Genomic DNA, 27965 nt, shown 5'->3' on the forward strand with positions numbered 1-27965 from the left:
TGTAAGGACCTGCCTTTCCTGAAGACTGTTCGGACTGAATCCCAGAATTGCACGGGATAACAACCAGCAACACACATTTCAGCCAGACGCCATTTTTATCAGACTGTATTTGGGCAGCAGAGAACTTTTTTCCTTGCTGGCTTTTGCAGAAATTAGTGAGTAAACATATAGTTGCTGTGCAGGATGTTTCTGAAACTCTTAGCAATGCTCTTCTTGTCTTTGGGTGCAGCTCAAATATCTACTCAGGATGTATTTATGATGGAATACTTTCAGAGGAGAATCCTGGAGATGGAGGTAAGAGTTTCCCACTGACAGAGCATAAAGTTTTATAGAAAAGATTACTTGGTAATGCTTTATAAGAAATTTCCCTCAAATGACATTTTCTTAATATGAACAAAATTCAGACATGATAAGCAACTAACACAAGCAGGAATTAATGCTTTTTCAAAAAATAATAAAACAAATAAGCCATTAATTAGTCAAATTAAGTCCACAATACTGAACATGAACAATACCTTAATGAACATTTGTTGAGGTTGAGGCTGAAAAGCAAGTTTTAATATTTACACTTGGAGACCAGAGTTCAGGAAATTATCAACAATCAAAAACACATCATTTAATTTTTGCTAATTTATGTGGGTATTTTTAGTCATGGATTGAATAAACCTTAGTCAATGCATGTACTACAGTTGTGGTCAGAAGTTTACATACAGTGACATGAATGTCATCTTGGATATGAATGTCATGACAATATTTGGACTTTCAGTAATTTCTCTGAACCGTTTGTTTTCTGTGGCAGAATGACTGTATAGCATACATCTTTAATTAAAAAAAACTACAATTTGGTGCAGAAGTTTGAATTTTCTTTGGGTTTTCCGAAATCAACACAGGGTCAAAATGACACATACAGGGTCAAAATTTTACATACGCCTACTTAGATTATTAATTCAGAGGTGCTGAAACTTCCAAAATGTTTTTTATCTTGCCAAGGCCGAGGTCTCTTAACTTCCTGTTAGTGATCATGATTAACTACAGCTGGTAGCTTCTCTGTGCCTTCATAAAAAGGGTTTGTTTACAGCACTCATTGGATTGACCAACACACAATACAATGGGAAAGTCCAAGGAGCTCAGTGCAGATCTGAGAAAGAGGATCGCAGATGTACACAACTCCAAAATGTCTCTTGGAGCCATTTCTAAACAACTGCAAATTCCAAGATCAGTTCAAACAATTGTATGCACATTTTTGTGAGGTGTAGTCACTTTGCCAAGCCACTTTGCTTCAAGAAAACCCAAACTGTTACCATCAGCTGAAAGGAAATTAGTTTAGATGGTCAGGAACAACCTGGGAACCACCATGGCACAGCCCTGCCATGAACTGGAAGCTGATGGATCACTGTCTACAGTTCAGATCACCATGGACTAAAAGGCTGCTATCCAATAAATAACCCCCTGCTCCAAAATTGACCCCTTTAAGCTTAACTAAAGTTTGAAGCTAACCACACGGACAAAGAAAAAGCCTTCTGGAGGATAGCTGTATGGTCAGATGAGACAAAGATTGAGTTGTTTGGCCACAATGACCACCATATACAGAGGGATACTGTACCAGCTGGTGGTGGTGGTAGGATCATCATGCTCTGGGGCTGTTTTGTGCCAGTGGAACTGGTTCATTGCACAAAGTGGATGGAATAATGAAGAAGGAGGACTACCTCAGAATTCTTCAGCATAAACCATCAGAAACTTGAACATGATTTGGGACTTACAACAGGACAATGAACCCAAACATGTATCAGAGCTGGTTGTGGAGGATAAAGCAGGCTAACATTAAGCCTAAAGCAAGTGCTGACTTCAACCCTATTGAAAATATATAGACTGTGCTTATAAGTCGACTCCATGCCAAGAAAAACAAAACAAAAAACAAATTTAATTGAACTCTAGCAATTCTACCATGAAGAGTCATGAAATATCCAACCAGAATTCTGCCAGAAGCTTGTTCATGTTAAACAAAAATGTGTGGTCAAGGTGAATCTTGCAAAGAGACATTTTACCCAACTATTAGGTGTGTTGTATGTATATTTTTGACCCTGTATGTATAATTTTGACCCTGTGTTGATTTCAGAAAACTCGAAGAAAATTAAAACTTGTGCACCAAATTCTAGTGTTTTTTTATTAAAGATGGATGCTGTACAATCTTTCTGCCACAGAAAAAGAACAATTCAAAGAAATTACTGAAAGCCCAAATATTGCCATGTCATTCATGTCACTGTATGTAAACTTCTGACCGCAACTGTATATATTTCATCTCATCTCGTCTCGTCTTCTTCCGCTTTATCCGGGGCCGGGTCGCGGAGGCAGCAGTCTAAGCATGGAAGCCCAAACTTCCTTTTCCCCAGACACCTCGGCCAGCTCCTCAGGAAGAACACCGAGGCGTTCCCAGGCCAGCCGAGAGACATAGTCTCTCCAGCGTGTCCTGGGTCTTCCCCGGGGCCTCCTCCCGGGGGGACATGCCTGGAATACCTCCCTCAGGAGGCGTCCAGGAGGCATCCGAAAAAGATGCCCGAGCCACCTCAGCTGATTCCTCTCGATGTGGAGGAGCAGCGGCTCTACTTCTCACCCTATCTCTAAGGGAGCGCCCAGCCACCCTGCGAAGGAAACTCATTTCAGCCGCTTGTATCCGCGATCTTGTTCTTTCGGTCATTACCCAAAGCTCATGACCATAGGTGAGAGTCGGAACGTAGATCGACCGGTAAATTTTGGCTCAGCTCCTTCTTCACCACAACGGACCGGTAAAGCGACTGCATCACTGCAGAGGTTGCACCGATCCGCCTGTTGATCTCACGCTCCATCCTTCCCTCACTCGTGAACAAGATCCCGAGATACTTAAACTCCTCCACTTGAGGCAGGACTTCTCCACCAACCTGGAGAGGGCAAGCCACCCTTTTCCAGTCGAGAACCATGGCCTCGGACTTGGAGGTGCTGATTCTCATCCCAGCCGCTTCACACTTGACTGCAAACCGCCCCAGTGCATGCTGAAGGTCCTGGTTTGAAGAAGCCAACAGGACATCATCCACAAAAAGCAGAGATGAAATACTGTGGTTCGCAAACAGGATTCCTTCCGGCCCCTGGCTGCGCCTAGAAATTCTGTCCATAAAAATTATGAACAGAACCGGTGACAAAGGGCAGCCCTGCCGGAGTCCAACATGCACTGGGAACAGGTCTGACTTACTGCCGGCAATGCGAACTAGACTCCTGCTCCGTTCGTACAGGGACCGGACAGCCCTTAGCAAAGAGCCCCGAACCCCATACTCCTGAAGCACCCCCCACAGAATACCATGAGGGACACGGTCAAATGCCTTCTCCACATCCACAAAGCACATGTGGACTGGTTGGGCAAACTCCCATGAACTCTCGAGCACCCTATGAAGGGTATAGAGCTGGTCCAGTGTTCCGCGACCAGGACGAAAACCGCATTGTTCCTCCTGGATCCAAGGTTCGACTATTGGTCGAATTCTCCTCTCCAGTACCCTGGAGTAAACCTTCCCTGGGAGGCTGAGAAGTGTGATTCCCCTATAATTGGAACACACTCTCCGGTCCCCTTTCTTAAAAAGAGGGACCACCACCCCAGTCTGCCACTCCAGAGGCACTGTCCCTGACTGCCACGCAATGTTGCAGAGGCATGTCAACCAAGACAGCCCCACAACATCCAGAGACTTGAGATACTCAGGGCGGATCTCATCCACCCCCAGTGCCTTGCCACCGAGGAGCTTGCAAACCACCTCAGTGACTTCGGCTTGGGTAATGGACGAGTCCACCTCTGAGTCATCAGCCTCAGTCTCCTCTATGGAAGACATGACGGTGGGATTGAGGAGATCCTCAAAATATTCCTTCCACCGCCCAACAACGTCCCCAGTCGAGGTCAACAGCTCCCCACCCGCACTGTAAACAGTGTTGGCAGAGTACTGCTTCCCCCTCCTGAGGTGCCGGATGGTTTGCCAGAATTTCTCTGAGGCTGACTGATAGTCCTTCTCCATGGCCTCCCCGAACTCCTCCCAGTTCCGAGTTTTTGCCTCCGCAACTGCCTGAGCTGCGGCACGCCTGGCCTGCCGATACCCGTCAGCTGCCTCAGGAGTCCCGGAGGTCAACATGGCCCAATAGGACTCCTTCTTCAGCTTGACGGCATCCCTTACTTCTGGTGTCCACCACCGGGTTTGGGGATTGCCGCCACGACAGGCACCAGAGACCTTGCGGCCACAGCTCCGAACAGCTGCGTCCACAATGGAGGTAGAGAACATGGTCCACTCAGACTCAATGTCCCCCGCCTCCCTCAGAAGCTGGGAAAAGCTCTCCCAGAGGTGGGAGTTAAAGACCCCCCCCCCGACAGAGTGCTCGGCCAGACGTTCCCAGCCGACCCTCACCATACGTTTGGGCCTGCCAGGTCTGTCCAGCTTCCTCCTCTGCCAGCGGATCCAACTCACCACCAGGTGGTGATCAGTTGACAGCTCAGCCCCTCTCTTCACCCAAGTGCCCAAGACATAGGGCCGGAGATCAGATGAAATGACAACAAAGTCTATCATCGACCTCCAACCTAAGGTGTCCTGGTGCCACGTGCACTTATGGACACCCCTATGCTCGAACATGGTGTTTGTTATGGACAAACCGTGACTAGCACAGAAGTCCAATAACAAAACACCACTCGGGTTCAGATCGGGGAGGCCGTTCCTCCCAACCGCGCCCCTCCAGGTGTCACTGTCGTCACCCACATGAGCATTGAAGTCCCCCAGTAGCACAATGGAGTCCCCAGTCTGAGCACCCCTCAGTACCTCTCCCAGGGACTCCAAGAAGGCCAGATACTCTATACTGCTATTCAGCCCGTAGGCACAAACAACAGCAAGAGCCCTCTCCCCAATCCGAAGGCACAGAGAGGCGACCCTCTTGTTCACTGGGGTAAACTCCAACACATGGCAGCTGAGCTGGGGAGCTATAAGCAAGCCCACACCAGCCTGCCGCTGCTCACCATGGGCGACTCCAGAGGAGTGGAGAGTCCAGCCCCTCTCGAAGAGCTGGGTTCCAGAGCCCAAGCTGTGCGTGGAGGTGAGCCCAACTATCTCTAGCCGGTACCTCTCAACCTCCCGCACAAGCTCAGGCTCTTTCCCCCCCAGCAAAGTGACATTCCATGTCCCAACAGCTAGCCCCTGTGTCCGGGGATCAGGTCGTCGAGGCCCCTGCCTTCGACTGCCGCCCAATCCACACTGCACCAGTCCCCTACTGCTACCTCTGTGGGTGGTGAACCCACAGGAGGTCGGGCCCACGTCACCTCTTCGGGCTGAGCCTGGCCGGGCCCCATGGGCAAAGGCCCGGCCACCAAGCGCTCGCATACAAGCCCCAACCCCGGGCCTGGCTCCAGGGTGGAGCCCTGGCTGCACCATACCGGGTGACATCACGGTCCTCGATTGTTTCTCCATAAGGGTTTTGGTGAACTGCTCTTGGTCTGGCCTATCACCTAGGACCTGTCTGCCTTGGGAAACCCTGACAGGGGCATAATGCCCCGGACAATATAGCTCCTAGGATCATTCAAGCACACAAACCCCTCCACCACAATAAGGTGGCAGTTCTAGGAGGGGTGTATATATTTCATTAACATAAAAAATGAATTAATTCATGCATCTGATACTTGGTTAATGTTACTCATGATTTTTGATGAAGGAACGCTGAAGTTAATGTTCATGTTAACTAATGCTGTAAATAATGTTACTTAGTATAAATACACAAGTGATTATAGAAAATTGCGCACTGATTGGTCGAGCGATCAGACTATTTCTCGATAATCACCTCGAGTGACTCGGCAAAATGGCAGCCAATCGCTTCATCACCATAAGTGAGGAAGAACTACAAATTATGAAAGAAAATGTTGTTCCTAAAAGCACTAAAGATGCTACGAAGTTTGGTCTAAAACTATTCCAAGGTAAGGTGGAATTGTGATTTATTTTATCAATTTAAAAACAAAAGTATTGATGTGACTAATTTGTATTTTGAACTTTGAAATAAATAATTAAAAAAAAAAATTTAAATCATCACCTGTATATTTATACTAAAACACTTACCCGCCTCAGGCTCAGTGAATAATAACCTTGACTTCATCTCAGCTATTATTCACCGATATTCACCTCACCTTTATCACGGTGCAGGCACTTACGGACATATGCGCAGAAGAGGAGTGTAGAGCAAACAGTGAACAAGCCAAAACGTGAGATGTGAATCAGGGTCGAAGAACTAGCAATGATCGGGCAAATGGCAAACAAGGACAGGCAAGAGAGTAAACAAGAGAGGAGAAGCTAAAGTTGAGAAACCGTGCGTCAGCCAGAAATAAACAAACAATGCTCAATATGTACTGGGAAAGGCAGAACAATACTTCACAGTGAAGTGGTGTGAGAGTGGGGTTTAAATAGGCAGAGGGACTAATAGGGTAATGAGTGACAGCTGTGGTTAATAGTCAGGAGACAGGGGGCGCTGTGAGTTCTGGGAAGTGTAGTTCATAGAGTCCATGTTTGTAGTTTGGTTGAAATCGGCAGGTTTACTGACACGGTCAACGGTTGCCATGATGGTTGTTTTACCTAGTGAAGGGGGGATGTCGGTGATGAAATTGATGGCGGTGTGGGACCAGGGTCTCTGAGGAACCGAGAGGGGACAAAGTTTGCCAGCTGGAAATGTTCTGGGAACTTTGGCTTGGACGCAGGTGGAACATGAGGAGATGAACTGGTTGATTTCTGTAAGCATGTTTTCCCACCAGTACTTATTCCTGATCATCTGATGGGTGCGTTGGCTGCCAGGATGTCCAGTGGCTGGTGAGGCGTGGGCCCACGTAATCAGTTTGCTCCTAAGATGCTTGGGTACATATAGGAGACTGGGTGGAAGATCGTTGGGAAGTGTTTGGGGTTGAGAGTCTCTGATTTCTTTATCTATGTCCCAGGTAATTGACTGGATGAAGCACTGAGGAGGAAGTATGGGATAGGTACCGGGGTCTTGGAGCATGGGAGCAAAGTTTCATGATAGGGCATCAGCCTTAGTATTCTTGGAGTCTGGATGAAATGAGATGGCAAAATTGAACCTGGTGAAGAAGAGGGACCACCTGGCTTGGCAAGGATTTAGCCGCTTGGCCTTTCTGAGATATTCGAGGTTTTTGTGGTTGGTGAGAATAACAAACGGATGCGTGGCTCCCTCCAGCCAGTGTCGCCACTCCTCAAGGGCCAGTTTTATGGCAAGTAGTTCCTGGTTTCCCACATCGTAATTTCTTTCCGCTGAGGAGAGTTTCTTGGAAAAGAATGCTACTGGATGGAGTTTCTGTTTTTCTCCGAAATGTTGCAATAGCACAGCTCCAACTCCCGTGTCAGATGACTCAACCTCTAAAACGAAGGGTTTGGTTGAATCTGGATGTTGCAAGATGGGAGCTGAGGTGAAAGCTTGCTTGAGGAGACCGAAAGTTTCTTCCACTGCTGGGTTCCAATGAAGACGCTTGGGCCCCTTCTAATGTAGTGATGTTAGTGGGACAGCAATAGAGCTGAAACCCTGAATAAAACAGTGGTAGAAGTTGGTGAACTCTAAGAAACATTGGCATTCCTTAACTGACATGGGAGTGGGCCAAGACATGACCACAGAGACCTTGGATGCATCCATGCTAACACCTTCAGAGCTGATGATGTAGCCCAGGAACGATATATGGTGCTGATGGAACTCACACTTCTCTGCTTTGATGTAGGGGTGGTTATGGAATAGACATTTGAGGACCATCCTAACGCTTTCGATGTGACTCTCTTCATTCAGGGAATATATTAAGATGTCGTCGATGTAGGCAATGGTATATCTGCCTAGCATGTCCCATAACACATCACTAATGAGACACTGGAACATGCTAGGCACTGAAGAGAGGCCATACGGCATTACCCGGTACTCAAAATGGCCGGCGGTCATACTAAACACTGTTTTCCACTCGTCACCTTTCTTTATTCAGATGAGATTGTATGCACTGCGTAAATTAAGGTTGGAGAAGATCTTAGCCGACCTGAGTTGTCCTAAGACTGCTGGGACCAGAGGAAGTGGATAAAGGTATTTGACTGACACTTGATTCAACCCTCTGTAGTCAGTGCAAGGACAAAGACCACCACCATGTTTCTCCACAAAGAAGAAGCCTGCTGAAGTGGGAGATTTCAATGGACAGATGTATCCCTGTTTGAGTGCCTCTCGGATGTATTCCTCCATAGCAGATTGCTCCTTCTGAGAGAGAGGGTAGATGCGCCCTTTAGGTGGTGATGTGCCTGGTAGAAGGTTGATAGCGCAGTTGTAAGGCCTATGAGGTGGTAACCCGCAGCTTTACCCTTACTAAAAACCTCCTTGAGGTCCAGATAACACTTGGGAACATTGTCCATGGAGTCAGGCTGGGGGCTCTCCACAGAAGTGGAAGTAAGTGTGATCTTGGGACAAGAGATGCAGCCTTGAAAACATGTGGGTGACCACTGTAGAATCTCCTTGTTCTGCCAAGAAATTAAGGGGTCAGAGTTGCAGCCAATGATAACCCAGAATAATGTCATGTCAGTCGGTGGTGGTGACAGAGTGAAATGAGCTCCGAATGAAGAATTCCTACTTGGACACAGATGGGAGTGGTGCGCTAAGAGACCTAACCATCCCCTATGGGTCCTCCGTTGATTGTGCTGATGTTGAGTGGACTTTGAAGTGGAGTTGTGGACAAGTTGAACTTCTGGACGACCACGCTGCTGATAAAGTTCCCCTCTGCTCCTGAGTCTATGAGAGCAGAGAGGACATGGGTAGAAGAAGTCAACTTCAACACAGCAACTTGGAATGACTTGGAAGTAAACCTGCGAGTGGGACTTACATGGCATGTAGGACATTCTGCAAGAGTGAGGATGACGAATGGGGCAGCGGTTGAGTTGATGTTCCAAACTCCCACAGTAGAAACATAGTCCCTCCCTTCTGCTCCTAATGCGTTCGGAGCATGATAACCGGGTGTGGGAGATTTCCATAGCAGAGCTCTCTTCCAGGGTATGAGCAGGCTTACCAGCCACTTGTAGAGAGGGATGGTGAATCAGAAGATTGCCCAAATGGATCGCAAGGTCAATGAGAGAATCCAGTGTCAACTGTTCATCCCAGCAGGTGAGCTCACTCAGTATTTCCGGGTGTAGCCCCTTGCGAAAGACTGCTTTAAGCACAGGCTTATTCCATCCACTAGTGGCTGCTAGTGTTCTAAATTCCAGCATGTACTCTGCCACGCTTCTGGAACCTTGTGACATGGTGAGTAAACTTTCACCTACTTCAATGCCTTTGGGTTCATGGTCAAAAACCCTCTTAAATTGGGCAAAAAAACTGTTCATAGGCTTTCATGGGTCCATTGCCGTTGTTCCAGACAGCACTGGCCCATCAAAGGGCTTTACCTGTGAGAAAGGAGAAAAATTTAGCTATCTTGTGCTTATCAGACAGGTTAGGCATGGTAGTGAAGTACATTGAGCACTGAAAAAGGAAACCCTTACATGCGAGCGGATCTCCGGCGAATTTCTCCGAGGGCAGGGAGTTGTAGTGCTGGGCTCGGAGCTGGTTCGGAACTCAGCAGGCAGGCCTGTGACATTGCAGTTGCTAGTTGTGACATCCTGGTGTTGAGGTCAGCTAGCATCTGCTGATGATCTCCTAGCAAGCATCCCTGAGTGTTGAGAGCTGTCTGCTTCGCCTCTTCCACTGCATCCATGATGGCAAAGTATCCTGTCATAGTGCAGACACTTACAGACATATGGAGAGCAAACAGTGAACAAGCCAAAACGTGAGACGTGAATCAGGGTCGAAGAACTAGCAATGGTCGGGCGAACGGCAAACAGGGCAAATGAGGACAGGCAAGAGAGTAAACAAGAGAGGAGAAGCTAAAGTCGAGAAACCATGTGTCAGTCAGAAATAAACAATATGTACTGGGAAAGGCAAAACGATACTTCACAGTGAAATGGTGTGAGAGTGAGGTTTAAATAGGCAGAGGGACTAATAGGGTGATGAGTGACAGCTGTGGTTAATAGTCGGGAGACAGAGGGTGCTGTGAGTTCTGGGAAGTGTAGTTCATAGAGTCCATGTTTGTAGTTTGGTCGAAATTGGCAGGTTTACTGACAGTCTTCGGCGAATAATTGTTAATTAATGGAACTTTAATATAAAATATTACTGGTTAATTTACAAACCCCATTTCAAGAAAAGTTGGGATATTTTCCAAAATGCAACAAAATATATAATTTTTTTTAATTCATGTGAACCTTTATTTGACTGACAAAAGTACAAAGAAAAGATTTTCAATAATTTTACTGACTAAATTGTCTCATCTCATCATCTCTAGCCGCTTTATCCTGTTCTACAGGGTCGCAGGCAAGCTGGAGCCTATCCCAGCTGACTACGGGCGAAAGGCGGGGTACATCCTGGACAAGTCGCCAGGTCATCACAGGGCTGACACATAGACACAGACAACCATTCACATTCACACCTATGGTCAATTTAGAGTCACTAGTTAACCTAACCTGCATGTCTTTGGACTGTGGGGGAAACCAGAGCACCTGGAGGAAACCCACGCGGACATGGGGAGAACATGCAAACTCCGCACAGAAAGGCCCTCGCCGGCTACGGGGCTCGAACCCGGACCTTCTTGCTGTGAGGCGACAGTGCTAACCACTACACCACCGTGCCGCCTAACTTAATTGTATTTTGTAAATATAAACAAAGTTAGAATTTAATGCCTGCAACACACTCAAAAAAAAAAGTTGGGACAGAGACATTATTATGATTGTGTTACATCACCTTTCCTTTTAATAATGCTTTTTAATCATATGGGAGCTGAGGACACTAACTGTTGCAGTTTTGCAATTGGAATTATTGTCCATTCTTGTTTGATACAAAACTTCAGCTGCTCAACAGTCCATGGTCACCGTTGTCTGATTCTCCTCTTCATGATGCGTCATACACTCTCAGTAGGAGACAGATCTGGACTGGCAGCAGGCCAGTCAAGCGTACGCACTCTATGTCTAAGCCACATTGTTGTAGCCCGTACAAAATGAGACCTGGCACTGTCCTGCTGAAATAAACATGGACTTCCTGGAAAGAGACATTCCCTTGATTAATGTCTCTCGAAAATCCTAATATATGCCCCAATATATCAATGGTACCTTCACACACATGCAACTCACCCATGCCATTGGCACTGATGTCCCTGAGACAGATGCTGGCTTCTGCACCTTTCTCTGATAATAAACTGGATGGTCGTGTTCACCTTTGGCACAGAGAACTTGATATTCAGTTTTCCCAAAAACAAGCTGAAATGTGAACTCATCTGACCACAGCATATGTTTCCACTGTCTTTCGGTCCATCTATGATGAGTTTGGGCCCAGAGAAATTGGCTGCATTTCTGCATAGAATTGATGAATGGCTTCCTCCTTGCATAATACAGTTTTAGATCGCATTTCTGGATGCAGCAGTGGACTGTGTTAAGTGACAAACATTTTCCGAAGTACTCCTGAGCCCATGTGGCCATATTTGTCACATTAGCATGACAGTTTCTCAGGCACTACCTTGCACTTTACACACTGAGATGTCTCCAAATTTCCTGAACCTTTTCACAATATTATGTACTGTAGATTTTGAAAGACCTAAAATCTCTACAATCTTGCCTTGAGAAATGTTATTTTTGAATTGACTCACAATTGTCTGAATTTTGACACTAAGTGGTGAGACACAACCCATCCTTACTTGTGAAGTCTGAGCCTTTGGTGCATGCTCCTTTTATACCCAATCATGATATCCTCACCTGTTACCAATTATTGTGGAATCTTCGAAAATGGTGTTACTTGAATATCCTAGAAACTTTTCAGTCTTATTTTGTCTCTGTCTCAACTTTTTTTGAGTGTATTGCAGGCATCAAATCCTAACTTCATTTATATTCACAAAATACAATTGAGTTGGTCAGTAAAACTACTGAAAAAATTTTCTTTGTACTTTTATCAGTTAAATAAAGGTTCACATGAATAAAAAAAATCACAGATTTTGTTTTTTACTGCATTTTGGAAAACATCCCAACCTTTCTGTAAATGGGGTTTGTATATTGCATTTGACCATGTGTTGGTTTTATGAAAAAAGCCATTTATGAGGCACAGGAGCTGCAAAACCAAGTTTCCACTAATTTTAACAAGAAAAACATTTAGCTGTTTGAAAAGCATGAGTCATACTTAAACATATGAATATGAATAAATGCTTGTATTCTGGCATCAAACAGTTATGAAACAGGCCAAGAAAGGGAAACTTTATTAATAATAATAATAATAATAATAATAAGGGTGGCACGGTGGTGTAGTGGTTGGCACTGTTGCCTCACAGCAAGAAGGTCCAGGTTTGAGCCCCATGGCTGGCGAGGGCCGCTTTATCCTTCTACAGGGTCGCAGGCAAGCTGGAGACTATCCCAGCTGACTACGGGCGAAAGGCGGGTACACCCTGGACAAGTCGCCAGGTCATCACAGGGCTGACACATAGACACAGACAACCATTCACACTCACATTCACACCTACGGTCAATTTAGAGTCACCAGTTAACCTAACCTGCATGTCTTTGGACTGTGGGGGAAACCAGAGCACCCGGAGGAAACCCACGTGGACACGGGGAGAACATGCAAACTCCACACAGAAAGGCCCTCGCCGGCCACGGGGCTCGAACCCAGACCTTCTTGCTGTGAGGCGATAGCGCTAACCACTACACCACCGTGCCGCCCCTGAGGAGAATTGACTCTGGAAAAAACAGCTCTGTCAAAAGAGTAAGTTTTACTCTTTTTAGAAAGAGACCAACTGTTATCCAGCATTGAGTAAAATTTTCTTCAGTTTGAGTAAATTTTACTCAGGCAAATTTTCTATGCAGGTGTCAGTAGTTAGCAAATTTATTTGTACCCAGGATGGATAGCCAACATGGTGATAGCACCATCACAAGACAAACGTCCAAGTGTCTGTTGTCAAGAATGCTATTTACACCCAAGCTTTAACCCTAAAGGGGTTGTAAATAGTTGAATCGCTACCATACACAGCAAATTCCTCAGTGTTGAATTAACACTTTCAGAGTTAATTTGTGTCCAATTGGACCTATATAAACACAGTAGGGTGTTAAATCAACACTCTGGGTGTTAATTCAACACTGGAGATTTAGCTGTGTACGACTATAGAAAATCACATTTGCACAATTTGGCACAATTATTCCACATGCAGTCAATCAGACAAGACATGGTTTTGTCGTTCGAGGTTTGTTTCTTCAGCTTTTGTGCTGGAGATACAAGAGTCATGTAGCTACCAAAATAATGCTTTCCACACAAACAAATATATGCATGCCCAATCCATTTATAATTAACAGTTGTTCCACCAAATCGAGTCATGCATGAGCTGATAGCCAATGAGGCGCATAGCACCGAGTTATCTATAAGCCATGTACGATGAGATTGAGTGGAATAACTGTTTTATTCTATCCACATTCACTGGATTTTGAGAAACTGAGCATTTTACGCTAAGCGGATCACCGTCACTGATCTCTGTGCTCGAGTGAGGTTTTTGACAAGTGGGTGGGCTCAGGTCATGAGATCAGACCGCCTCTCTGACCTCACAGCCTGGACACTGATCCATCACCTGAACCTCTGGTTTGGTGCATCAATCATCATCATCATCATCATCATCATTTTTTTCTTTTCCTCCACTGCGTCCGCGGTCGGGCGCTTCGCCGTGGCCTGAGGCCTGCTCCTTCCGCCCTGCTCTAGAGCCTGAGGCTTGCTTCTTCTGTCTTGCTGTGCGGCCTGGGGCCTGCTTCATCTACCCTGCTCTGCAGCCTGAGGCCTGTGAGGTAGCCATCTGGACATTAACCCAATCCAAGCCTCCAGTGTAGTCTACAGTTTTACTGTTTTTCTTCTACAATGTCGCTAATCATTGTATTGTGCTTTATTTCTTTGTGTGGACCAACTGGGTGGTGGTCCCACATGTGTGGCATTCCTTCTCCTACTATAACATCGTCTCAGGAGGATATATTAGTTTGGGTAGGCTACAAATCTAGCTATGAAAATGTGATTTTTCCCTACAATGACTGTTGCAGAGTTACTCTTACAACTTCACTTGAACAAAGGGTAGCAGTGTCTTTGAATATATCCAAGTGGTTGCTTAAATCTGACATGTCTCTTCAGTTTTGCTGTCTCCTTGTTTTGAGTGAGCATTTTTGTAGTTCTACAACCTCCTTTATTGCTAACACTTACTCCTCCAGCCTAGTGTCTGATGTAAAAGGTTGTAGCATCAGGCTAAAACGTTTTGTTATACTATTGTTATTGCTTTCAGGGAATATTGAGACTAATCCAAGCCCTGATTCACCGGCACATTGTTACACCCCTGCAGATTTTAAATCCAGAACTGGTCTTGGACTAATTCATATAAATGTAAGGAGTCTACTAAACAAGATGGACTTGATAAAGGTCTGGATAAACTCAACAAATGCTGATGTTATTGTTTTATCTGAAACCTGGCTCACAAAATCCGTGCTTGACAAGGATATTTGTATTAATGGTTATAATGTTTATCGTGCTGATCGTCCAAGAAAAGGGGGCGGAGTTGCGATTTATATCAGGAGTAATTCTGATGTTAATTTAGTGCTTAAAGAGTCAGTATCTAAAGAGCTTGAGTTGCTTGCTCTTGAAATTGAATTATCGAAGAATCGCCGTATCATGTTGGTAGGATGTTATAGACCACCATCTGCTTCTAAAAATGCATTATCTTCCCTTGTGAAGTTTTTATCACAGCTGAAATACAATGAATTACTTTTGGTGGGAGATTTAAACTGGGACTGGCTTATGCCCGTGTCCGATGATCTGAAAGCACAATGTGATTCTCTTAATCTCACACAATTAATTACTTCCCCTACTAGACCCAATCCCAAATGTTTTCAAAAAGCAACACTCATTGACTTAGTTTTAATCAACATGCCTTCTAAATATGTGACAACAGGTGTCTTTCTAAATGATGTGAGTGATCAATGTGTGATAGCGGTAGTGAGAGGCACAAGGCTCCCAAAAAGTAAGCCACGCTTTGTAGAGAAGCGCAATATGAAAATGTTTGTTGAACAGGCCTTCTTGAATAATCTTTATTACTTTGACTGGGATAGAATTGCCCTTTTTGATGATGTTGAATTGGCTTGGAGTTATTTTCATGAACGTTTCAGTCACTTTGTTCATAAACATGCCCCCCTGCGCAAATTTAGAATTAAAGGCCGTGATAATCCATGGTTTACAACCGAACTAGCAGAAGTTCTGCATGAGCGAAATTCTGCATGGGTAAGGGCACGTAAATCAAGTTTGGAAACTCATCTCATCTCATTATCTGTAGCCGCTTTATCCTGTTCTACAGGGTCGCAGGCAAGCTGGAGCCTATCCCAGCTGACTACGGGCGAAAGGCGGGGTACACCCTGGACAAGTCGCCAGGTCATCACAGGGCTGACACATAGACACAGACAACCATTCACACTCACATTCACACCTACGGTCAATTTAGAGTCACCAGTTAACCTAACCTGCATGTCTTTGGACTGTGGGGAAAACCGGAGCACCCGGAGGAAACCCACGCGGACACGGGGAGAACATGCAAACTCCACACAGAAAGGCCCTCGCCGGCCACGGGGCTCGAACCCGAACCTTCTTGCTGTGAGGCGACAGTGCTAACCACTACACCACCGTGCAGCCAGGTTTGGAAACTGACTGGCTTTATTTTAGACAATTAAGAAATAAATTTACTTCTCTTCTCTGAAATACGAAGGCTGAGTTTTACTTGTTTTTGACTACTAAAAGTTTGAAAAATCCAAAGAAATTTTGGAAAGCAATTAAATCTTTGTCTTCCACCTCGAACTCAGTTAGTCTCCCTTCCAGTATGCTGATTGATGGTAGCAGGGTAACTGACAAAACAGACATATTAAGTTGTTTTAACAAACATTTTATTTCTTCTGGGTTTTTGTTTAACTCTAAAAACCCTTTTAAACAACCCTCCCCAAGTGACAAGTCCTCTAATGACCCTTCACAGGTTGATAGGGCCGCTGGCAATGTTCAGGCTTTTAATTTCACCCCTTTTTCTACAGCAGAGGTCACTAAAGTGCTAAAAGACCTTAATCCTAAAAAAAATAACCAGGACCAGATAATTTGGAGCCTTTCTTTTTAAAACTGGCATCTGAAATTGTAGCTGTTCCACTGTGTTACATTTTTAATCTTAGTTTTTGACCAGTGCAATTCCCAAAGTCTGGAAATCTGCGTTTGTTATCCCCCTCTTGAAAGGAGGCGATCCAACTATCTTAAACAATTACAGGCCTATTTCTAAACTGTCTGTTCTGGCTAAGGTACGTGAATTCCTTGTCAGTCAACAAGTAAAAAAATACCTGACAATTAATTCTATTTTATCGATTTCCCAGTCAGGATTTCACAAAAAACATAGCACCATTACTGCAACCTTGAAGGTTATAAGGTTGGGCGGCAAGGTGGTGTAGTGGTTAGCACGGTCGCCTCACAGCAAGAAGGTTCTGGGTTCGAACCGAGCAGCCGGCAAGGGCCTTTCTGTGTGGAGTTTGCATGTTCTCCCCGTGTCTGCGTGGGTTTCCTCCGGGTGCTCCGGTTTCCCCCACAGTCCAAAGACATGCAGTTAGGTTAATATGGGACGGCCTTGGGCTGAGGTGCCCTTGAACAAGGCACCGAACTCCCAACTGCTCCCCGGGCGCTGTTAGCATGGCTGCCCACTGCTCTGGGTATGTGTGTGTGCTCATTGTGCATGTGTGTGTTCACTGCTTCAGATGGGTTAAATGCAGAGAGGAAATTTCACAAGTGTGTGATGAATAAAGTTGTGCTTTCTTTCTTCTATAAATGACGTTACAGAAGCCTTAGATAATAAACAGTGCTCTCTTTCTCTTTTTATAGACTTTTCTAAGGCTTTTGATACTGTGGACCATAACATTATGACTGAAAGTCTTACAGCATTTGGGTTTTCTGTACATGCAGTTGGATGGTTTGCAGACTATCTTAAAGACAGAACCCAGGCTGTCCAGTTAGAAGGTTTTTCTTCTGAGGTTCAGTTTGTCCACAAGGGGGTGCCACAAGGTTCAGTATTAGGCCCTTTGTTTACCTTGTATATAAACAATATTGGAGTGAATATCCCAAATGTAGCCTTTCATTTTTATGCTGACGACACAGTCATATATTGCTTTGCACCCACGGCCTCAGAAGTGTTTGCATATATGCAGAATGCGTTTAATAGAGGCGAATAACTACTCTGCCAATTGCAACTTGTTCTAAATGCTGATCAAGCAAAACATGCTTTTCACTAATTCAAAATCAGCAAGGTTAAATCAGTTTGTCATTGTCACCAGTAATGGTCAACAAATTGAACTTGTATCTACTTTTAAACATCTGGGGTTCTTGATTGATGACCATTTGTCTTTTAAGGCACATATTCTGTACAACCCCGATTCCAAAAAAGTTGGGACAAAGTACAAATTGTAAATAAAAACGGAATGCAATGATGTGGAAGTTTCAAAATTCCATATTTTATTCAGAATAGAACATAGATGACATATCAAATGTTTAAACTGAGAAAATTTATCATTTAAAGAGAAAAATTAGGTGATTTTAAATTTCATGACAACAACACATCTCAAAAAAGTTGGGACAAGGCCATGTTTACCACTGTGAGACATCCCCTTTTCTCTTTACAACAGTCTGTAAACGTCTGGGGACTGAGGAGACAAGTTGCTCAAGTTTAGGGATAGGAATGTTAACCCATTCTTGTCTAATGTAGGATTCTAGTTGCTCAACTGTCTTAGGTCTTTTTTGTCGTATCTTTCGTTTTATGATGCGGCAAATGTTTTCTATGGGTGAAAGATCTGGACTGCAGGCTGGCCAGTTCAGTACCCGGACCCTTCTTCTACGCAGCCATGATGCTGTAATTGATGCAGTATGTGGTTTGGCATTGTCATGTTGGAAAATGCAAGGTCTTCCCTGAAGAGACATCGTCTGGATGGGAGCATATGTTGCTCTAGAACCTGGATATACCTTTCAGCATTGATGGTGTCTTTCCAGATGTGTAAGCTGCCCGTGCCACACGCACTAATGCAACCCCATACCATCAGAGATGCAGGCTTCTGAACTGAGCGCTGATAACAACTTGGGTCGTCCTTCTCCTCTTTAGTCCGAATGACACGGCGTCCCTGATTTCAATAAAGAACTTCAAATTTTGATTCATCTGACCACAGAACAGTTTTCCACTTTGCCACAGTCCATTTTAAATGAGCCTTGGCCCAGAGAAGACGTCTGCGCTTCTGGATCATGTTTAGATACGGCTTCTTCTTTGAACTATAGAGTTTTAGCTGGCAACGGCGGATGGCACGGTGAATTGTGTTCACAGATAATGTTCTCTGGAAATATTCCTGAGCCCATTTTGTGATTTCCAATGCAGAAGCATGCCTGTATGTGATGCAGTGCTGTCTAAGGGCCCGAAGATCACAGGCACCCAGTATGGTTTTCCGGCCTTGACCCTTACGCACAGAGATTCTTCCAGATTCTCTGAATCTTTTGATGATATTATGCACTGCAGATGATGATATGTTCAAACTCTTTGCAATTTTACACTGTCGAACTCCTTTCTGATATTGCTCCACTATTTGTCGGCGTAGGATTAGGGGGATTGGTGATCCTCTTCCCATCTTTACTTCTGAGAGCCGCTGCCACTCCAAGATGCTCTTTTTATACCCAGTCATGTTAATGACCTATTGCCAATTGACCTAATGAGTTGCAATTTGGTCCTCCAGCTGTTCCTTTTTTGTATCTTTAACTTTTCCAGCCTCTTATTGCCCCTGTCCCAACTTTTTTGAGATGTGTTGCTGTCATGAATTTTCAAATGAGCCAATATTTGGCATGAAATTTCAAAATGTCTCACTTTCGACATTTGATATGTTGTCTATGTTCTATTGTGAATACAATATCAGTTTTTGAGATTTGTAAATTATTGCATTCCGTTTTTATTTACAATTTGTACTTTGTCCCAACTTTTTTGGACTCAGGTTGTATATTGCTAAGAAGCTGAAGGTTTTACTTGGATTTTATTTTCGAAATAAGTCTTGTTTTTCCTTTGGGGTGAAACGGAAACTGGTGGAGCTGACCTTTTTTCCGATTATTGATTATGGTGATGTGTTATATATGAATGCTTCCACTCAGTGCCTTCACGTGCTGGATAGTGTGTATCATGGAGCTCTGAGGTTTATCATAAACTGTGGAGCTCTAACTCATCACTGTGTCTTATACACTAAAGTAAATTGGCCATCTTTATATGCGCACTGGCTTGGCAATTGGTATGTCTTTATCTACAAGGCTATCCTTGAGATGATTCCATCTTATTTATCATCTCTCTTAATCCTGAATAATAGAGCCTACAGTCTTCGTTCTCTGGACTTTTTACATTTTACTGTTCCTAGGGTTAGAACAGAAATGGGGAAGAAAGCTTTTAGGTTTTCTGCTCCAACTACATGGAATAATTTGCAGTCAGAGCTCAAACTCCAAAATCTGGTGTCTCTGAATGTATTTAAGTCCATGATAAATCCCATTGTATTGAGGCTTCATGAGTGCAAATGTTTTATTTGAATGGAAATGTCTTATTTGATCTTGACCTGATTTTGTAAATTCAATTGTTTATTTGTATTTTTATGTCTATGTCTAATGTGACAATGTGTTGAAACTGTTGTTTTTTTGTGATGCCATTCTTGGCCAGGTCTCTCTTGTAAAAGAGATCTTCAATCTCAATGGGACAAACCTGGTTAAATAAAGGTTATAATAATAATAATAATAATAATAATAATAATAATAATAATAATAATAATAATTTTATTTTTATTTTTTGCAAGACATTTATTTTTATTTTGTGCAAGACATTTCAGTTCTGTAATTTTCAAACTTCTTTTGAGCTTTTGAACCAGTCTAAAAAAAATTCAACAAACTTTAATGTTTAAAGATGAAGAATGTAAACAAACCAGTGAAATGACAGGAGCAATTTGTTGAAAAAATGTGATAATAATAATTCTTGAAAAATACAAAAAAAAAATACATTCTTACCATCAAATACTTTCATTCCATATTCTGTTGCTTTTATTGTATTTTGGGGGGGGGTTGTTTCCGAGTAGAGTTTTTAGTTCATCCTCGGTTGGTTCACCAACACTCTCCGCCATTTTGTTTTTCTCTACTCACAGTATATGAGCTGATAGCCTAGTAGCAGAGTAGCCAATCAGAGCAGGCGATTGCTCATATCTAGTGAATGTGGATATAATAATAATAAAGAATGGACAGTCTGTATTTACAAATGAAATTTCAAAATTATCCCCTGCATCACTGCTAATTCTATGTTCGGATTTCACATAATACAAGGTGGAATGTTGCAAGCAGTGCTAAGAGCAAAAATTATTTTGGTATTCCAAGATGGCTGCTTTAATAAGGTTACAGTGTTTTGCTTCATAGTAACATTTTGCTCATGCAAAATTACAGTCCCATTGGGTCCTAAACCACTCCAACAACTCTGACTGACATCACTGCAGAACTGGATGTGGTTTGAGGCAGATATTTTTAAAACAATTTAAAAATGACTTCCATGATTTTTAGTGACAGTAGCATCGTTGCTCTAACTGTACTTAAAACTTACAACTAAGAAAGCAAACAGAGGACATCAAATCTGTCATAGGTTATCAACAAATTTCCCAACAAATTCTATTTTACATACCGTTTTCAATTTATTTTCATACAGGAACGTCTTATAAGATGTGATCAAGACGTCCAAAGTGTCAAGCAGAAGATGTACGACATGTCCACAGAAATGCGTGGTCAGGATCGCAGTGTGAATGTGCTAAAGTCAGAGATTCAAGGCTACGTGGACACCCTGGCTACAAGGGTGGACCGAGTGGAAAGAGATGTTGAGTACCTGTACAATAAACTTCCTGACACATCGAATGTAGAGATCTTGGACTCTCTGCTGGATCAACAAGTGAAAGAAGCCCAAAGCAAAAGGAAAGCTGTAATCATACAGGGAAAAGGTAAACAATGTTAGACTAATATCCTTCTCTGAGTTGATGCTCTCAGCTCTTCCTGCCAATTTGTTGAGGGAGTTTACTCATGTACGGTAATATACAGATAATTCAGAACCCCATAAATCAAAAGTCATGTATGTCTGAGAGATGCTTTCAGAAGTTTAACAGTCATAATATTCTATCAAACATTACTGAAGCCTTCTGTGAGAATAGAGATGACTAAAAAGTGACTTAGCATGATAACATGTTAGATTTTTGAGAATTCAGTTTTAGTTTCACTTGAATTCGGATTGGTCAGAAGAACGTTCCACAAAAATTTACATTTTAATACTTTGTACTGCATAAAAAGCTTTTTATGCAGTACAAAGTATTAAAAAAATCACTTCTGATTACCAAATTAGCTGCATAGATGAAACTTTTTAACATGAAAATTTACATTTATTATTTTCCTCTAATGGCATAACAGCAAGTGTTTTATTCCTTACATAAAACTTGATCTCAGAGTTGCATTTAAATTTCAAAATGTGTAATAAAACAAAATAAATGGTAGTGTTAAATTATTTCATTACTCTTTCCTGTTTCCAACTTCATTCAGCATGTAGCACCAGATTCTCTGGCATCAAATCACAGAAAATCCTCAAGAAGGCAGGAGATGTAGTTGGCTCATGGCTAAAAGACCCAACCACAGGCTCTTCAAAGATCTACTTCTTTAGCGGCTCCAGGAACAACACACTGCTTCAATTTGGTTCACTGAAGATCTTCACAGACTCCACTTCAACCAGCAAGCTCAAGGTCATCCATCTTCCTCGGCCTTGGCAGGGAACAGGCCATGCTGTCTATGATGGTTTTGTCTACTATCACAATGCTGACACTCGAAACGAAGTGCTGAAGGTTAGCCTGGTCAACCGCACTGTGGCTGACCGCATGCTTCTGCCTGCCGCTGGGCGTATACCCACCTATGAGCTCTCCCCACATACTTTCCTGGATTTCGCAGTGGATGAGCTGGGATTATGGGTCATCCATGCAGATCCAGACTTCGGAGGGAATCTTGTTATCACCAAACTGGACTCGCAAAGTTTGTCGGTGGAGCACACATGGGATACGACCTGCAAGAGCCACAATGCAGAAGGTGCCTTCATAGTCTGTGGCACCATGTACGTCATCTACAACACACACTCGGGAGGGCGCTCCAGCATCCAGTGCGTGTTTGATATCCACGACACCATCTGGACCGAGGAATTGCCTGTGATGTACTTCCCAAAGCGCTACTCCAGCCACTCAAGCGTACACTATCACCCACAAGACAAGCAGATCTACGCCTGGGATGATGGCTACCAAACCATCTACCAGTTGGATCTGAAGAAGAAGTTAAAGGCCACCTAAATTATAATGATACTACTTAACTCTACCTAGTCAATATGTCTCAATGTAATGATCACATGCTCAGAAAAATTATATTGTAGTAAACGTGGGTGGTACCATTAAGGAGACATCATAGATACCTTTAGTGTGTACCTTTAGTGTGTACCTTTACCTTGGAAAGTGAATGTTGTGGCCCATTAAAACTTGTTTAAAGTACAGAATATTACATTAATGGCCACAATTGTTGAAATTAGTTCTAAAGATGCACTACATTCACCTTCCACTCCCTTCCTTTCCCCTTTCTCTGAAATATACATAATAAAGATACAATAGATGCACCCTTGAAAATTAAATCCCGAAGACAACCAATGGTTCAATTCAGTACCTTGTTTTGTAAGACTACAGGAACTCATAGAAGGTCTATATTTATGCTTTCTCACACTTTTCCAACACCAATCCACCAGTCCAAGGCACTAGCATGTAATGAGCTAGGAAAGAGTGAAAAATGTGAAGTTTCTGATACTCCCTAAAGACTGGATTTGGAAACAAAGTCTAAGTGATAAGTCTATTTTCGTCACGCATAGCCACAATTCCAAACCTGAGTTCTGGGCCCACCAGACTGTATGATGTACCATTCCTGCAAATCTAAATGTAAATTATAAAGGCAATATCAGATGTGTCAAGTGTTCTCTGAATGGAGGTGAATTACAATGGGCTAGATCAGAGGTGTCTAATCCTATCTGCAAAGGGTCAATGTTTCTCAGGGTTTTCATTCTAACCAAGCAGGATTACACTGAATACAGCTCATCAGGCATCTGAACACTAAGACTGATTGATTGAATCAGCGCAATCTCGTGTGCTCCTGCTTGATTGGACTGAAGACCTATAGGTTGGATTGTAACTCTTGAGTTGTATCACTGTTGAAGATCTACCTACATTTAAGAGTTCTTTGTTTGTCTGGGGAATGCCTTAAAGGTTCTAAGTAGTGTCCAATTAGAACATGTACCATAGCATTTAGCACCATAGCGTGAAGCATGGCCAAACACTTGGCTAACCCAAGTCGCCAATCACATAGAATGATGAACTGAAAAACTTTGTAACTCTTTGCCATAGGGCAGTTTGAACTGAATAATAATCAAAGTCCCACTTCAGCATCACGGGGGGAGTTCAACATCACTGAACCAGCAGGAATGGCTGAAGTGCCCTTGGGCAAGGCACCTAACCCCCAACTGCTCCCCAGGCTGCAATGGGTATATTGTATGTTGCTCTGGATAAGAGCATCTGCTGTATACCTGTATATCATTAGCTAACGTCAGATAATAACAAACAGAATGTTATGCCTCCAAATAATGAATATTGGGCAGCACGGTGGTGTAGTGGTTAGCAAGCACTTTTGCCTCACAGCAAGAAGGTTCTGGGTTTGAGCCCAGTGGCTAACAGGGGCCCATCTGTGTGGAGTTTGAATGTTCTCCCCGTGTTTGCGTGAGTTTCCTCTGAGTGCTCCGGTTTCCCCACAGTCCAAAGACATGCAGATTAGGTTAATTGATGGTTCTAAATTGACTGTAGGTGTGAATGTAAGTGTGAATGGTTGTTTGTCTTTATGTATCAGCCCTGCGATGATCTGGCAACTTGTCCAGGGTGTACCTCACCTCTCACCCATAGTCAGCTGGGATAGGCTTCAGCTTTCCCGCGACCCTGCGCAGGATAAGTGGTTACAGATAATTGATGGATAATGAATATTGTTGGTGTATAATAGTTTCATCAATGATTGGTCATCTGTTTCTTTGTTGTGGTCAGTGAAGCAAATTATTCCCTTGTGCCACAACAAAGAAACAGATGACCAATCATTGGTGAAACTATTGTACACTAACAATATTCATTATTTGAAGGCATAGCATTCAGTTTGTTATTATCTAATGATATACTGCAGACGATCTTATCCAGAGTGACATACAACATAACCAGTGCAGCCTGGGGAGCAGTTAAGGGTTAGGTGCCTTGGTCAAGGGCACTTCAGCCATTCCTGCTGGTCCAGGGAATCAAACCAGTGACCATTTGGTCCCAAAGCTGCTTCTCTAACCATTAGGCCATGGCTTTTATTATATTAAGTTCATTATGTTAACATATTTAATAAAGTGTAGCTTTATTTTTTTAAGCTGTGACGTTTTTGTAGCTTGGTAGAAAACAAATTAACATTGCTTAGTATTTTGCGCCACCCTAGATTGCCACCCCAATAATTTCATTGGGTCTAACCTGGCCACGCTATTATAAAAGGCCCCTACATGCCAGCCAAATCCTGATACTCTGCTACTAATGGTCACCTGGCCCCTCCACCTCTCTGCTCTTACCCAGCCCACTCAAGACTACTATCTGTCCTGGCTCCCTGTTGGTGGAATGACCTTCCCTTTGAGGTCAGAACTGCCGACTCCCTTTCCACCTTCAAGTGCAAACTGAAGCCTCACCTCTTCAGGCTGCACCTCTCCCCTTCTTCCCTAGTGCCTACTGTGTAATTGTGTATCAGTCCTGCCCAACCCAGGCTGTGTATTGTGTAGCCTGGGGTTAGCTGTTTTGAGTTCTCTATTTAGTTGTACAGTACTTTGTATGGTTGGTTTGTTTCCTTGGCTGTTTGAGTATCGGTATTCCAGCAGCATATATATTAGGTATTGCTGTCACTTGTTCAGTTGGCACTAGAACTTTCTTGTCTAGAAGTTCACCACTTCATGTACCTGACTCTTGCACTCATTGAATTTCGCTCTGGATAAGAGTGTCTGCTAAATGCCACGTAATGTAAAAGATGTAACTACATCCCTGAAGTAGAGCTCATTTTTGGAAGCTAAGCCCTTAAATGTCTACTGAACACTTAAACAACATTCAAAGAACCACTTTTTTTTTTCTGAGAGCATGCCAATAGAGTTTCATTAAAGGTTCTAACAGTATTGTGCAACATCCACGGTATGATAACTGTTGTCTCCCATTTATATTAGCAGGTTTTTCTCTGTATTTCTTTGAACTTGTTCCTTGTTTTTGCTTCTCATTTGGAAGACACTTTTATCCAACGTGTTTATCCATAAAACACAGAATACAATTTGATCTGAGCAGATGAGGCTTAAGAGCCGTGCTCAATGCCCAGACAAGGACTTTGTGACAGGTTTGAGATGTAAGCTTATAATCCTTCCAGCACTATTGTAGACCTTTAACTGCTAAGCAATCACCGCCTCCATATACGCCAAGTAGCACCGTATTTAAGCTTTATTGCATGAGCTACTTTGTGATTATACTGAACATCAGCATGGCTATGATTTGACCATAGGCACAAGGTTGCAGGTGATCACAGATGTGCCAATATTCAGTATAACAGCATGACTGCACGTGCGGCATTGCTTTTACAGAACAGTTGATAAACTAGAAGGGCACTTGGTAGAGTGCATACCTCGGCCATGCCACATATTATCAACATCAAAATCAAATCACTTGAACCAAGGATAATACTAAAGCTGTCCACCAAATTTCATCCAAATCTGTTCACTACTTTTTGAGTTACGTTGAGAACAGGCAAAGAAATCCTCGATCCCCATACATATCTGGATCCTGGATCTACATGTGTCCGGATTTGCATCAAAATCTAATCAATTATTCCTTGGCCCATGGCTCACCTTTCCTACAAATTTCATCAAAATCTGTTCACTACTTTTTCAGTTACATTGGGAACAATTAAAAAAACATCCTCAATCTGCATACATATCTGGATCCTGGCTCTACATACAAGTCTGGATTTGCATCAAAATCAAATCAATTATTCCGTGGCCCATGGTCCACCTTTCCTTAAAATGTCATCAAAATCTGTTCACTACTTTTTGAGTGATGCTGTGTTCCCAACATAACTCAAAAAGAAGTGAACAGATTTTGATAACCTCCTCCAAGAAAGCTGATGGAAGTAATAAGAAATTAATAATATTCGAACACAATATGGCCACAGTATGCTCTGTGAATGAAAATAAATCCCAAAGAACCCACACTCACCGATAGCCCATCGGCTAGCTGGCTAGCTAGTTCACAATGATTTGTACATTCCCATTAAAGTTGCATCCCCCGAAACTGGCTTCCCTTCTTCCTTTTCATTTTTATGTGACAAGCTTTCATATTTTAAGTCAGAAGTTATATTCATGTATAGTTTGCACGGCATGGTGATGTAGTGGTTAGCGCTGTCGCCTCACAGCAAAAAGATTCTGGGTTCAAGCCCAGTGGCCCAACGGAGGCCTTTCTGTGTGGAGTTTGCATGTTCTCCCTGTGTCTGCGTGGGTTTCCTCCGGGTGCTCCGGTTTCCCCCACAGTCCAAAGACATGCAGGTTAGGTTAATTGGTGGCTCTAAATTGACCGTAGGTGTGAGTGTGAATGGTTGTTTGTCTCTATGTGTCAGCCCTGCGATGACCTAGCGACTTGCCAGGGTTTCCCTGCCTCTTGCCCATAGTCAGCTGTAATAGGCTCCAGCTTGCCTGCAACCCTGTACATGATAAGCGGTTATGGATAATGGATGGACGGATGCATAGTTTGCTATATCTATTAAGGATTTTGCTAACTGTATTGTAGTAATTGTTTCAGTAAGACTGTTGCTAGAATTTGACTTTTTTCATGGTGAACACGCACAGGTAAAGTGATACAAATGGTCAAACATCCTAGTGCAGTTATACTAAATATAAGCACCCTTGGAACGCTGCTCATCCAGTCAAATTAGTGGACTGGAAAGAATTGTTGTATAAATAGAGTTGAATGTATTTGCTACACATGGAACTAATACCTAATGTCTACTGAAGAAACTGATTTGCTGAATCAGGTGAAGAAGATTAGGTCAGATGAAAGATCAGAAGAGTAGATCCACATGGGTAGAGTTTGTGACCAGTGGACTCAGTAAATGGCTGATGAAGTTGCATTAGGTGTGTTATGTTACAGGCATTTATCAGATGCTCTTATCCAGAGTGACATACAGCATACCCAGAGCAGCCTGGGGTGCAGTTGGGGTTAGGTGCCTTGCTCAAGGGCATTTCAGCCATTCCTGCTGTTCCAGGGAATCAAACCGGCAACCTTTAGGCCATGGCTTCTCCAGGTCAACACAAAGAAAAACCAGTTTGTCCCCCAAGACTGGATATCAATACAGGGAGACTATACTCTATCTGCATTTTAACCTATTTATATGCTTCACCCAGCCATTATATAGATATTGTACCGCCCTCTCCTGGTTAGTCCTAGACATTACAAAAATGGGGGGATCCATACATTAAAGCAACTTTACCTATGTTATTGCAGCCATATCATTTGTATCACTTCATATACACATGATAGTGTGGTGACATTGAGACATTAGATCATATAATATGAATAAACAGCATTTTGAAAAATATATATGTATATTTTGGTCATTATTGTTTGCCTCCTGTGATTATTGATGTCATTCTCTCTGATTACTAAACCCATGCATGAAAT

General features: G+C 43.2%; 1 protein-coding gene across 1 annotated transcript; it reads left to right on the forward strand.

Moving 5' to 3' along the window:
* olfml1 (olfactomedin-like 1) lies at positions 1–27882 on the forward strand. Its single transcript, XM_060928293.1, has 3 exons — positions 1–294; positions 20846–21131; positions 21721–27882. The coding sequence occupies exons 1-3, from the start codon at positions 184–186 to the stop codon at positions 22506–22508; spliced, it is 1185 nt and encodes a 394-aa protein (XP_060784276.1). The 5' UTR covers positions 1–183; the 3' UTR covers positions 22509–27882.
* Positions 27883–27965: the final 83 nt, after the last annotated feature.

The sequence above is a fragment of the Neoarius graeffei genome, chromosome 8, assembly GCF_027579695.1.
Source record: "Neoarius graeffei isolate fNeoGra1 chromosome 8, fNeoGra1.pri, whole genome shotgun sequence".
Lineage (NCBI taxonomy): Eukaryota > Metazoa > Chordata > Actinopteri > Siluriformes > Ariidae > Neoarius > Neoarius graeffei.